The sequence below is a fragment of a genome, unplaced genomic scaffold, assembly GCF_019419815.1.
Source record: "Pyrus x bretschneideri cultivar Hongxiangsu unplaced genomic scaffold, Pyrus_bretschneideri_v1 Contig35, whole genome shotgun sequence".
Taxonomy (NCBI): domain Eukaryota; kingdom Viridiplantae; phylum Streptophyta; class Magnoliopsida; order Rosales; family Rosaceae; genus Pyrus; species Pyrus x bretschneideri.
Genome location: NW_025999668.1, coordinates 1,499,333 through 1,511,901, shown reverse-complemented (window position 1 = coordinate 1,511,901; position 12,569 = coordinate 1,499,333). Strand labels below are relative to the sequence as shown.

Below are 12,569 nucleotides of genomic sequence, written 5' to 3'. Positions count from 1 at the left end.
ATCTCCAGCCTATTGCAACTCTCATTCCTTCACTCTTTCTAGACCCCTAACACAACCTCCTTCCCTCATCCTTCCAAATCCCACGACAAACCACATGTCGCATTTCCAAAATTTCATCCTCATGCCCCATTTCTAAATTCGCAACAACCCAATCCACTCCTCCAAGCTCAATTTTATAAAAAAAGTGGTGGGAATATAAAATAGTGGGGTGAGTCTATCAACGCTCTCATTTAATATGTAAACTCTTTGTTAAAAAAAAAAAAATTGTAAACTTCGGTTTTTTTATTGTCCTACATAAATTAATAATAATACCTATAATTTTGAGTTCTTTTGATAATACGATGAGATGTTTATGTTAAGAGAATGTTTACTCACAAGAAACAGTAATTTAATCATTTGATTCTTGTTTTCAAGTGTTTACCTACACCTAAAATCGAAAAATATAAATTCTCCTCTGAAATCCGTAATAAAATATCTAAAATTTGATAATTGTGGATGCAAATTTCTTCATTTTTGTTCTTGGACAAAATTGCACCTACAAAACAAATAACACCTTAGGTCAAGGTCAAGAGCCTCATGCGCCCACAATGAATTGGGGGGGGGGGCTTTAGCCAAAGAACCTCCGATGCCAAAGTTAGAATTTTGAGAGAAAAGTGTTTGGAGAATTTAGAGAATTTAGCAAGAGGATTCAACTTGGGTTTTTGTAGAAAATAGGGTGATATTTATAGGGGTGTGGCCGGCCCCTTTGGGAGAGATGGGAACCGGCCACTTGGATCAGTTTTTTGGGTGTGATTCACAATTTATTAGCTAATTAATAAATTAATTGAGTAATAAATCAATTAATTAGCTAATTAATATAATTTGAAAGGAATGATTTCGGGTTACATTGTGGAGAAGATTTGATGAGGATGGATGAAATAAGTTTTGAATAATTACCTATTTTGAGCACTTTTGACCTTAATTAAGTCATGATTGTCCATTGCTTGTACGTAGGAGTTCGATGTGTCTCCAAGGTAATCTTGTTTTTTTTATCCAAAAATTCATGTGTCGCCTTCATATTTTTCTTGATTATTTTTTGCTCCACAATAATCATATAAACTAGGGGCTCTTTACCTTACTTTCCTCATTTCTAAGTTCTCGATCTGATTCCTTCATCTTCGTATTTTTGTCAAGTAAACATACTCTAGCTTCGTCTAAAATACTGATAAAAGAATTCGAACCTGAGTGAATAGATAGTACACATGTTAAACACATATTAGGCTTTTTAGCTAAAATTGTCCTTGAGATTTGTATAACTTGTCACTTTGGTTCTTAAGATTTGAAATCGATATAATTGGTCTTTGAAATTGTCCACCATCAATTATTTTGGTCATTTCATGAAAAATCTCCATTAAATAAGAATATATGACAAAAATACCTTCAATTTTTATCAAATCATTTTGGCCTATAGTTTATTAGAGTGAGGGTATTTTTGTCATTTAGATCATTATATAGCATAACTTCTCATAGAATGACCAAAATGATTGATGTTGGACAATCTCAAGGACCATTTCTATTGATTTCAAATCTCATGAACCAAAATAAGAAGTTATAAAAATCTCAAAGATTATTTTGGCTAAAAAGCCAAAATATCGCTATACATGTCAAATTGTATTATTAAAGAAAAACAACACATATCGACTTGTAATTTATATGAAAAGTTAAGAAAATGTTACTTTTGAAAAGTAATCTACGAATTATTTTCCTTTATTGTTAGAAGACGTCACATCGTTATCTCAAACTTTTAGATAATTTTCCATTAAGCAAAACTTTTGGATAATTTGATCGTGTTTCATCTCCTTGCGTTGCTTCCGTTCAATTCCATTCCATGCCTAATTTTTAATTTTTTAATTTTTTTTTGGATTAAACCGGACATTGGCACATCAATTGAAGTTAAAAAAAAAAATTAAGAAAAAATACATGATATTCTAGTATTATTGAAAAATTAAAAGCATGAAAAGGATATTTTGCAACTCGGGTGCATCCTGCTAGGGTTTCACATATTTATTAACAGGTGTGGAATGATAGAAATAATCTTATTTTTTGTGATTGCAAGCCGCATGCTACTAGGGTTCCTACGGTTGTTGCTACGGTTGGCAGACAATATTACCATGCCAATAAAAACTTAAGATCAGTTCATACCCAGATTGCAACTCAAATTATCAAGTGGAGACCGCTTCATTCTCCCAAACTCAAAATTAATTTTGATTGCTCTCTGGTGGGTTCTAAGGTTGCTGCTGGTTTTGTCATCAGAATCTCTAACGATTCACCTATTGTGGTTGGTTCCCTCAATCTTGTAGAAAGTACAATTTTTGTTGCTGAAGCTCTGACTCTTCGTGATGCTTTGAGGTTTGCAAATGTCAAAGGTTTTAAGAAGGTGTGTGTTGAATGAGATTCTAAACTTATAATTGATGCAATTTTGAACAAATGTATTACACCTTGGCAGCTGAGGATCATCATTAAAGACATCAAATTGCTGACCACTTCCTTTTCTTTTATCTCTTGGTCTCATGTCTTTTGTGAGACTAATTTCATTGTCGATGCCATTATTAGTGTTGGTCACTCAATAAAGGTAACTCATATTCGGGATAGGTTCTTAAGAGATGCTTATCTGATTGATTGTACTGGAAACGGTTGTATTAAAAGTTTCTCTCTTTAATTAAATTTATTTTTCCGTGAAAAAAAAATCCCGTGTTCATTAATCGTTATCAAAAGAAAAGTAAAAAACATTAACTTTCCAATTTCTATACTCATTTTAACCGTGGTTAAAACCTTACACCTAATCATGGTTAAAAATTGTTGGTAACTGAGTCTAGTAGTAGTAAAAATGCTAAAGCCTATGGAGCCATCATGTCATATCATTGGTAGAGCCAACAGGCAATAGGGTCTGTCTGCTCAGATACAAAATCATGATTAACTCTACAACCTCCTACCTATGTCTTTCCCTCTGTATCTATACACCGTATCTATATATGCACACATATAAATATATGTAGTCCCCATCATCCTTTTACTCTTACTGCAAAAAGCAAAAGCCCAAAGGCTGTGACGCCCCTCTTGCTCCAAAGCGCACCCATTTTTTCCACCCCTTTTAATTTCCTGGCATCCAAACAGTAGACAAAACCAACCCAGATACCCCAACATGGAAAGAATGATCCTTTCTTGCTTTTCTCTGTAATCTGGGAGCCGGGTTTTTCTTCTTACTCTGTTTGGCTGCTGAGAAAATGAGTGAGAACATGAAAGATATGAATGGGTTGGGGTTGGGATTGAGTCTGAGCTTGGGATTGAAACCCAATGAGAGTGAGCCTTGTTTGCAGTTGAATCTCATGGAGAAGCCTTCACACGCCATGCAGAATCACCCTCACAGAACTTCATGGAATGAAAGCTTCCAATTTCCTGGTAATTAATTGTTCTTTGTTTCCTCTATTTTTCAGTAATTTTGATTTTTTGGACGTTTTAATCCCCATTTTCCTTGAATTATTGTTATGAATTTTTTTCAGATCTGATTTTCTGAGGGTTCCCCCCCCCCTCTCTTGTATATAGTTATGAATTGGTTTTGTTACACAATGACGTCTTTATTTACACCCTGCCCTTTTGAATTCTTAAACAGATCGAAACCCAGATACGAGGTCGTTTCTCATAGACGTGAACGAGGCGCCATCGATGGCGGATTTCGAGGAAGAAAACGGGGTTTCATCGCCGAACAGCACGGTGTCGAGCCTGAGCGGGAAGAGAAGCGACAGGGAGCCCATCGTCGACGAGAACGAGGGCGAGAGGACCTCGTGCTCCCACGGCGGCGGCAGCGACGACGAAGATGGCAACGGCGGCGACATGTCAAGGAAGAAGCTGAGGCTGTCGAAGGAGCAGTCTCTGCTCCTCGAGGAGACGTTTAAGGAGCACAACACTCTGAATCCGGTTAGTTATTTTCCTGTTTTCTCAAGGGTGTTTTGGTCTTTTCCGCTCGACCGAACAGTGGCAATTTTGTTAATTTGGTAGTGAAGCAAGGGTGTTACGTTGTGTTTCAGAAGCAGAAGCAGGAGTTGGCAAAGCAGCTGAACCTAAGATCAAGACAAGTGGAGGTCTGGTTTCAGAACAGGAGGGCAAGGTGAGAAATTTCTTCACTGAAACAAGGGTAAATTGTCTTTTGGACTATTTTATTTCGAGTGCTGCCACGCCCACCTGTTTTAGAAATTCAAACCTTTTATATTTAGAAACAAAAAAAAAACGATTGAATTTTTAGAATGCTAATAACAATTTATTTTATAAATTAAAAATTTATAATTAAATTATTTATTAGGAAGTTGGTAGAAAAATAAGACAATGAGATAAAGAATAGCAGCAATCTTTATTTGATTTTATATTTTGGTTTCTTGTGTAACGTACCAATTTGGTGTCACAGTTCTCATGTGTTAGCATTTAATGAGATGAGTCCAAATGTAGATGTTTCCCATACATAAATAATGGTATTTTGGGTCACCCTAGGTGCCTATTTATCGAAATATGAACATAAGAAAAAGTTGCCGTGGATTTAATTCATGTGATTGGTTTGAAATTTTCTAGTATGCATCGGGCGTACACTGCACGCAGCATTTGTGTTCGCTGGATCTTCCATTATTAGATAATTTAACTGCAGGACTAAGTTAAAGCAAACAGAGGTGGATTGTGAATTACTAAAGAGGTGCTGTGAGAAACTAACAGAGGACAACAGGAGGTTGCACAAGGAAGTGCAAGAGCTTAGAGCACTCAAACTCTCACCACAGTTCTACATGCAGATGAACCCTCCCACAACCCTCACCATGTGCCCGTCATGCGAGCGTGTAGCCGTCTCATCCTCGTCATCTTCTGCTGCTGCTCCTGCTTCCTCCCCAGCTCTTGCAAATGGCCCGACCTGCCAAAATGGTCCGCCTAATATCCAACGCCCTATCCCCATCAGCCCGTGGGCGAAATTGCCGATCCAACATCGAACTCGTGATGCTTCCGCCCCTCGGTGATAATTTCCGGTTCGAAGTAGGGGGAAAATTGGAAAACTGATGTGACTTGGACAACTTTTTCCTCATTAGGAGGAAATGGCTGACAATGTGTTTGGTAGACCATGTTAGGAATGGTTTTGGTAATTGAAGGCCCCTCTGTTTTTTTTTCTTTCAAAAATTTGGGCTTTTACTAATTTTATGGTAGGCAAAGTGAAGAAGTTGGTGAGCAAGCCGAAAGAAGTTATTTGATATGTTGCAAGTAGTAGTAGGACAATTTCAAAGGTAATTAACAGAGGATAATCTAATTTGTTTATATAATCTCAGTGGATAACTTAACCTTTTGAATGTCAATTGTTGTTAACTTATTTCATAATTTTCATTAGATCTTGACTCTTATAATCTCTCCCTTTCTTCTAGCTATGGATTCGATCATGGGGCTTGACTATGAATTACCCATTAAAATAAAGGGTAATCCCAAGTCAACAAGGTTCTCTGTTTTGTGAGGATCGGGAGAGAAACATTTGTCGTATGTAGCCTTACCTTTGCTTTTCAAAGAGACATTTTCTATGACTCAAACCTGTCAATTTTTGGTCACAAAGAAGCAATATTTCTATTGCGCCAAAACTTGCCCTCAATAGGTTAAAATAAAACAGTATACTTTCACAAACTCCTTACATTTTAAAAGCCGCTATCGCTTACAAATCTCAATATGATACATACATAAAAATAAATATCTTGTTAAAGGGGCGGCAACTTTTTATTTAGGACTTGATGAAATCTTCTCTTGACAAAATAACAAAGTGGCAATTCTAACAAAGGAGGGAGTAGCGTGTGGAGGGCTTTTCTTGCTTCGTAAAGCTTGAACTTTTTTTATTTTTTTTTTAAAATTTAATGAAAAGGTGATTCGAACTTGTGATATCTTTCAACATTGGTAAGATACCATTAGACTAAGACGCCGTACCTAAAAGAGAGTAGATCAAAACTTAGCTTCACCTTATTTTCTCTACAGATAAAATACATTTCTTTTTCTATGAAGATTAGTTTAAATTTCACTCACATTAAGGGTTATGATTCACATGAAGCCGTTTCAAACAAAACCAAATGAAATGCAGTAAAAAGTGAGACGCTAGAAAGACCAAGGTCCTCAGGAATCAAGTATGCCTACAAGGACAAATATATTGAGGATTTGAGTGTCGCAGAACTATCTTAAACAGAGAAATAAAACCAACATTCAAAAGATCTGGAGTAGAATTTCTGTTAAGTTTCAATAATCACCGAAAGGACGCTGCATGCAGTAGTTTGCTAAGTGAGGATATCAACATTGTCTTGAGATCAAACCGTATTCACAGTGTCTGCAAGGCACCGCAATATGCATCCCAAACCAGCTTTCTCTGTTAGTTTTTCATGAATCCGAAGGCACTGGTCGCATGTAGGCCGGTCTCCAGTAGACAATCCTCTATACAAGTACCTTCAGTGAGAGAAACCCCCAAATTGTAAACGTCCTAAAGGTCAGTATATATACCAAAGATGGAGAAACGAAAGGCAGGAGAGCATTCCTTATTGGAAAAGGAAGAATAATAAATAAAACTCATGAGAAAAACATCAATAAATCAAAATCACAAACTTAAATACACACACACACACGCACCAAACATCGTCTAAAATTTTGGGGTAGAATACTTGCTCACCAAAGTAGGGCACATAAGAAACGCTCTAACGAGTATAATCTGACTTCTTGGGAAGCAAAAGCAAAATAGATGAAACCTACATATATTTCGTATAATATGATACACATGCATGAATGTGCGACACATATAATACGTCCCAGTTTCTACTTTGAAGCCTATTTCAATATTTTATTTTCTAGACATTCCATGAAGCCAATACTTTGATTACCAAGAATGAGACTATTCGTTTCCCACTAGGTCCCACTCTCAACAATAAAATGCTGTGAAATGTAGACAGTCATAGTGTGTTGAATGCCCGGAAAGACTAAAGAGCATAGGATTAGGCCTTGCGAGGATGCAATGCTGTTACGAACTTAAAACGGAACCTTGTTCTTGAATTTCCCTTAATCTCATTCACTAATAATTCAAGTTAGGATCTTTCAAAAATAAAGAACAATGAGACTTTGGAAAATAAAGAGCAAAGTTCCGTTGTAAGTTAGATACTCAACTGCCATATTTGATTCAAATAAATCCCTCTAAGGCCTGAATGATGGACAGTTAAGGCCCCTGTTTCTTCGTACCCTAACAAAGCAAAAGTCTACCTAGTCAAATGCAAGTTCATTTCTAATTTTCTATTGCTCACGACACTTTGGTTCTCCGTATGGGAAATTCTAGACCAGTTTATCTCAAACACTGCAGTATACTCATTACATGTACTCTATATTTGGTTAAAGAAATTCCAATGATTCTAAGCTCATTGAATCGTGCAATAAAACTATTACCAACCGCTAACGACATCCGTGCTATATACAGAAAACAAATCTATACAAAACCACCTTCAAGCAAAACACAGTTAATTATCTACATAAATTTCAAATTTGAATTCAATGGATTACATCAAAAACTCGAAAGCAAAATTGGATGGCATTCATAAGGTATAACCACTCACTTCATAAGAATGTCGTAGTACTCGGGATCCAAAGAAGAAAACATTGCATCCACATCTTTTATAGCCATGATAGCTCTATGCACCATTATCCAATTTGCAGACTGCAAAACTCAAAAATAAATAAACAGAACAATTGAAGTGTATAATTAAACAGGGGAGAATTCTGATTGGTACCCAAGAAACCCACTGGAAAAGGAAAAGTAAAGATCTAACTCGCACATCAATTTTCTTTTCCATCGATTGATTTTCTCGGCAACAAAACAGAAGATTGGAAAAAGAGAAAAGACAAACCTTGCAGCGCTCGTCTTTGGTGTTGAGAGGCGATCCTTCAAGAGCAGTTTTTAGAGCTTCCACTGTCTTGTACCTAGATGAAAAACGGATCCAACAGTTGAGGTTTTTGGTGAATTATCAAATTATTAGGGGGTTTTACAGAAAATTGTATGAAAAAAGGGGAAAGGATTAGAGTGTTACTGTTTGAGTAAGCTCTCGATCTTTCGAGACTTTTGTTCGATTCTGTTGATTATGGCCTCTGCATTATCTGCTTCCACAAATTCCTCCGTTCCTGCCATTTTTCTCTTTCTCCTTTTTCACTGTGATTTTCTCACCTGGCAATTGGAGAAGACTTGAGAAAACATTTTCCCGAGAAAGTGACACGCCAGGTGAACCAAACGGTGTATATTGGGCTGGAGCCCAGGTCGGCCCAAAGATCACCTTGAATTCGGACCCTTTGATGGCCAACTTTCAATTCTGTAGTTTACTATAAAAGAAAATTGTAGCAATAATCTCTAAATTTTAATATAATTAGAGTAATGGTCTCTTAATTAAAAAATCATGACTATTGGTCCCTTAATTCATTAAAACATGCAGCTATGATTCTTTTCGTCAATCCGTCAAAATGAGTTGGAAGGACTATTGCTACAATTGGGTTAAAATTGAGGGACAGTTAGTCTAATTAGGTTAAATTTGAGGGACCCTTGCTACAAATTTTCTCATTTCATTTTCCATATTTGTCACTTAATTCAGGGCCACGTGCGTGACACGTGACTTATTTGGACACAAATGATAACAGAGTTGACAAAAAGACCATCGTTGCACGTTTTGATGAGTTAAGAGACCAATAGTCACATATTTTTAGTTGAGGGACTATTATTCCAATTGTGTTAAAATTAAGAGACCATTGCCACAATTTCCTCTTATTAGAATCTCTCTCAAATAAAATATGTTCAACGAAAAAAAAATTATACATATTTTCATACATAAATTTTTTTAAATTCACATTTAGGTGTGGAGAAAAACACGTGTGATCAATGTGTTGCATTTGCATCTACAAACAAACCAATCAATAAAACTAAATAAAGTTTCAATTATAATTTTGGATTCTAAAATTCCATTATCATTTTCTCCCTTGCACTAAGTTGTTTGTTTGTGTCTTCTTTTTAGATGTATTCACCATACGACTATAAATAGATGAATAAATGTTAAAACAAAAACAGAATGTGAAAAATCGCTTTCTTTTCATTGTCTTGTACAATCAATCGATCAATCGATCAATCGTTTACAAAAAAAAAGAAAAAGAAAAAAAACAAGAAGCTAGATGTCTATAATCAAATTTGTATGTCGATGACTTATGTTTGGTTAGGTGCTCAATGAGCTTTGTGTTGCACTCTATTTATTTTCCTTTTCTTCTTTTCTTTAAACGACTTTTATGTTCCTCCGTAATTAACGGAAGGGCCGCATCGTTTTTCAACTAGGACGCTGTCGTTTACATTGTTCCCCAAATTTGCTTTCGTTTTGTCCTTTGGTCAAATGACCTCCAAGACCCAACAGATAAGATCACCACATTTCATAAAATCCCGTAAAACCAGACAAAATGCAGGGCTAATAAAGTCATTTCAACTAATCGGTAATAATTATACACACTCCACTTGTTGAATTCCTCTCCCTCCTCACACACTTTTTTCCACTCTTTCTTCTTCCGTGCCTGCAAAGTCTTCCTTGCTTCACACAAAATCCAAAAGCTCCGCAGAAGCTCACCTGCTCATCAATGGCGGACTCCATCCCCTACCGAAAACCCCACTTCCCATTCTCCGATCCGCGCCCAGAACCTCACCGAAACCCGATTCGACACGGTAAGTCCTACACCATGCACTTTCTCCTTAAAGCTCTTACCTTTGCCGTTTTCATCGTCCTTCTTCCACTTTTTCCCTCACAAGCTCCCGAATTCATCAACCACACGATCCTCACCAAGTTCTGGGAGCTCATTCACGTTATCGTCGTCGGCATTGCCGTGTCCTACGGCTTGTTCAGCAGAAGAAATAGCGCTGAAATGGGATTTGAAAATAGCTCAAATGTAGGTAGTTCTGACTCTTACGTGCCTAGATTTTTTCCCGTTTCGTCGAGTTTCGAGGGCGAGTGTGAACACGCATTTGGGTATGGTGAGAAAAGAGAGGGTCAGAGTTGGGATTCTGGGTATTTTGTGGGTAACCCTGTGGCAGCTGTGTCTGAATCTTGTCATGAAAGCAATGTTTTTGATGCCCAATGCAAACCCAGTTCGGGGATTTGTGAAAGTGGGGGTGAAAATTCATGTGGGTATGGAGAGAAAAATGTTACCCAAGCTTGGAACTCTCAGTATTTTCAGGGTGAATCCATGGTGTTTGTTGCTCAACCAAATTATGGTCTTGATGAATGGGGAAAACCCAGATCAATTGCTGATAATCAGCCGTTGGGATTGCCCGTTCGGAGTTTGAAATCGAGGGTGAAAAGCCATGATAGTTCTGAGTTTGTTGCTAGGGGTGAGTTTAGTTTAGGTTCCACGGGTTCTTTTAATAGCTCTGATGGGGTTAGAATGGGGATATGGGTCCTCTAAATTTGGAAGATAAGTTAAATGAAGCTGCTGCGTCACCTTCTCCGGTTAATTGGCGTTCGGGTTCTGGAAAGATGGAGAGGGGGAACAGACTAGGTAGTAATGCTCGTCCATCGCGTTTGAGGCTGTTCTCCGTTGATGAAACTCAATTTGAATCAATGAAAACTCGTCTTTCCAGTCCGCATTGTCCTTTACTTCTGAGTCTTCTTCTCAAACTAGTTCTCCGTCTTCTTCCCCAAAAGAAGACTCTTCAGCGTGCTCCATGTCTTCGCAGGTGCTTAACTCAAAGTCGGAGAATGTAAAGAAAAGAAGGAGTTCCCATTCTCAAGGGTCTTCTTCTCCTTCAGGATTTGCATCATCACCACCAAAACCAATGAATGAAAAAGCTTCATTGAGTGCATTACATTCGCGGGGCTATAGCATTGGTTCTTTCCATGAGGAGGACTTAAGGAGAAGCTCAGAAAATTACTTGAAGGATTTGAGTGGGAGAAGAAGTGGAAGTGGAAGCGGCAGGGGAAGCAGAAGGGGAAGCAGAAGCGGAAGCGGAAGCGGAAGCAGAAGTGGTAGCGGAAGTGGAAGTGGAAGTGAGGAGGAGCAATTGAAAAGCAATGAATTGGGGCATGGATTTTTGGGATTGAATACGAAACCTGCAAGCCTTGGTAAATCCTCAGAAAATTACTTGAAGGATTTGAGTGGAAGCAGAAGCGGAAGTGGAAGCAGAAGCGGAAGTGAGGAGGAGCAATTGAAAAGCAAAGATCTGGCGCAAGTTTTTTTGGGATTGAATACGAAACCTGTAAGCCTCAGTAAGTCCCCAGAAAATTACTTGAAGGATTTGAGTGGAAGCAGAAGCGGAAGTGAGGAGGAGCAATTGAAAAGCAAAGATCTGGGGCAAGGTTTTTTGGGATTGAATACGAAAACTGCAAGCCTCAGTAAATCCTCAGAAAATTACTTGAAGGATTTGAGTGGAAGTGGAAGCAGAAGCGGAAGTGAGGAGGAGCAATTGAAAGGCAAAGATCTGGGGCAAGGTTTTTTGGGATTGAATACGAAACCTGCAAGTCTTGGTAAATCCTCAGAAAATTACTTGAAGGATTTGAGTGGAAGCAGAAGTGGAAGCGGAGCCAGAAGCGGAAGTGAGGAGGAGCAATTGAAAAGCAAAGATCTGGGGCAAGTTTTTTTGGGATTGAATACGAAACCTGCAAGCCTCAGTAAATCCTCAGAAAATTACTTGAAGGATTTGAGTGGAAGCAGAAGTGGAAGCAGAAGTGGAAGCGGAAGAGGAAGCAGAAGCGGAAGTGAGGAGGAGCAATTGAAAAGCAAAGAATTGGGGCAAGGTTTTTTGGGATTGGATACTAAACCTGCAAGCCTCACTAAATCCTCATCAAGGGGAAAATCGGTTAGAACTATCAGAGGTAGTAGACTTACCACTCCTGAAAAGGTTGAGAAGATGCGAGACATGGGTGATTTTATACCTATGAGAAAAGATACAATGCAAAACGGAGGAACCAATGTGAAAAATCTCGGCACTGCAACTACTAAGCTCGATTTTGGCAATCTCTTGCAGCCAAAGCCAGAAATTCCAAAACATGAGAAGAAGCAGATGCGAGAATTTCGTGGCAATGCAGCTGCAGAGTCTGAAGAAGAAGAAGACTTGGAAAGTGAGGCGGAAAACTTTGAAGTAAGCTCGGATGATGAAAGCGAAGATGACGCTCTTGCTGCTGCTGCTGCTGCTACATGTAGTAACTGTGTGGATGTTGGAGCAGCAGACTCAGAGGTTGATAAGAAGGCGGGCGAGTTCATAGCGAGATTTAGAGAGCAGATTAGGCTTCAAAAAGTGGCATCAATGGACCGATCAAGAGCGCAACACATCTCTGCTAATTCGTTTAGGTGATCGTATAATTGCAATGCTTGATGGAGAGTTATGGAAAGATGGATTTTTCATCCTGTTCTAGCTCAAAGTATTATCTGTTTATCAATTTTATTTACACATTTGATGAACATTTGTTCTCTGTTGTACCATTTTGGATGTTTAGAAAGCATTTCTAATGGTTTAATTTTACTACTAGGGTTTGTGTTGCATTTTG

At 38.1% G+C, this 12,569-nt stretch overlaps 3 protein-coding genes across 4 annotated transcripts; 2 read left to right on the top strand and 1 right to left on the bottom strand.

Annotated features, from left to right (window-relative positions):
- Positions 1-3,038: 3,038 nt before the first annotated feature.
- On the top strand, positions 3,039-5,382 carry LOC125480740 (homeobox-leucine zipper protein HAT3). The gene is made up of 4 exons (XM_048591846.1): positions 3,039-3,438; positions 3,650-3,954; positions 4,065-4,144; positions 4,673-5,382. Exons 1-4 carry the CDS (start codon positions 3,264-3,266, stop codon positions 5,028-5,030), a joined length of 918 nt encoding a protein of 305 aa, XP_048447803.1. The 5' UTR covers positions 3,039-3,263; the 3' UTR covers positions 5,031-5,382.
- A 771-nt stretch (positions 5,383-6,153) lies between these two features.
- On the bottom strand, positions 6,154-8,256 carry LOC125480742 (actin-related protein 2/3 complex subunit 5A). The gene is made up of 4 exons (XM_048591848.1): positions 8,097-8,256; positions 7,917-7,989; positions 7,626-7,726; positions 6,154-6,477 (listed from the first exon to the last, which is right to left on the bottom strand). Exons 1-4 carry the CDS (start codon positions 8,192-8,194, stop codon positions 6,342-6,344), a joined length of 408 nt encoding a protein of 135 aa, XP_048447805.1. The 5' UTR covers positions 8,195-8,256; the 3' UTR covers positions 6,154-6,341.
- Positions 8,257-10,741: 2,485 nt separating this feature from the next.
- LOC125480709 (secreted protein C-like) lies at positions 10,742-12,550 on the top strand. Of its 2 annotated transcripts, none has more exons than XM_048591740.1 (2): positions 10,742-11,708; positions 11,739-12,550. In XM_048591740.1, the coding sequence occupies exons 1-2, from the start codon at positions 10,751-10,753 to the stop codon at positions 12,374-12,376; spliced, it is 1,596 nt and encodes a 531-aa protein (XP_048447697.1). In that variant the 5' UTR covers positions 10,742-10,750; the 3' UTR covers positions 12,377-12,550. The 2 variants fall into 2 exon arrangements, with proteins under 2 accessions (XP_048447697.1, XP_048447698.1); XM_048591741.1 differs by having other exon boundaries at positions 10,742-11,729; positions 11,766-12,550.
- Positions 12,551-12,569: the final 19 nt, after the last annotated feature.

What these genes read in the sequence shown, in the direction of transcription:
- LOC125480709 (XM_048591740.1), top strand. Translation starts at nt 10,751, where the DNA reads ATGTCTTCGCAGGTGCTTAACTCAAAGTCGGAGAATGTAAAGAAAAGA. An exon ending in CCTCAGTAAATCCTCAGAAA is followed by an intron (nt 11,709 to 11,738) that starts ATTACTTGAAGG and finishes GTGGAAGCAGAA; the next exon opens with GTGGAAGCAGAAGTGGAAGC.
- LOC125480742 (XM_048591848.1), bottom strand. Translation starts at nt 8,194, where the DNA reads ATGGCAGGAACGGAGGAATTTGTGGAAGCAGATAATGCAGAGGCCATA. An exon ending in ATCGAGAGCTTACTCAAACA is followed by an intron (nt 7,990 to 8,096) that starts GTAACACTCTAA and finishes TTTTTCATCTAG; the next exon opens with GTACAAGACAGTGGAAGCTC. An exon ending in TACTACGACATTCTTATGAA is followed by an intron (nt 6,478 to 7,625) that starts GTGAGTGGTTAT and finishes CTCTCACTGAAG; the next exon opens with GTACTTGTATAGAGGATTGT.
- LOC125480740 (XM_048591846.1), top strand. Translation starts at nt 3,264, where the DNA reads ATGAGTGAGAACATGAAAGATATGAATGGGTTGGGGTTGGGATTGAGT. An exon ending in TGAAAGCTTCCAATTTCCTG is followed by an intron (nt 3,439 to 3,649) that starts GTAATTAATTGT and finishes ATTCTTAAACAG; the next exon opens with ATCGAAACCCAGATACGAGG. An exon ending in TTTCAGAACAGGAGGGCAAG is followed by an intron (nt 4,145 to 4,672) that starts GTGAGAAATTTC and finishes ATTTAACTGCAG; the next exon opens with GACTAAGTTAAAGCAAACAG.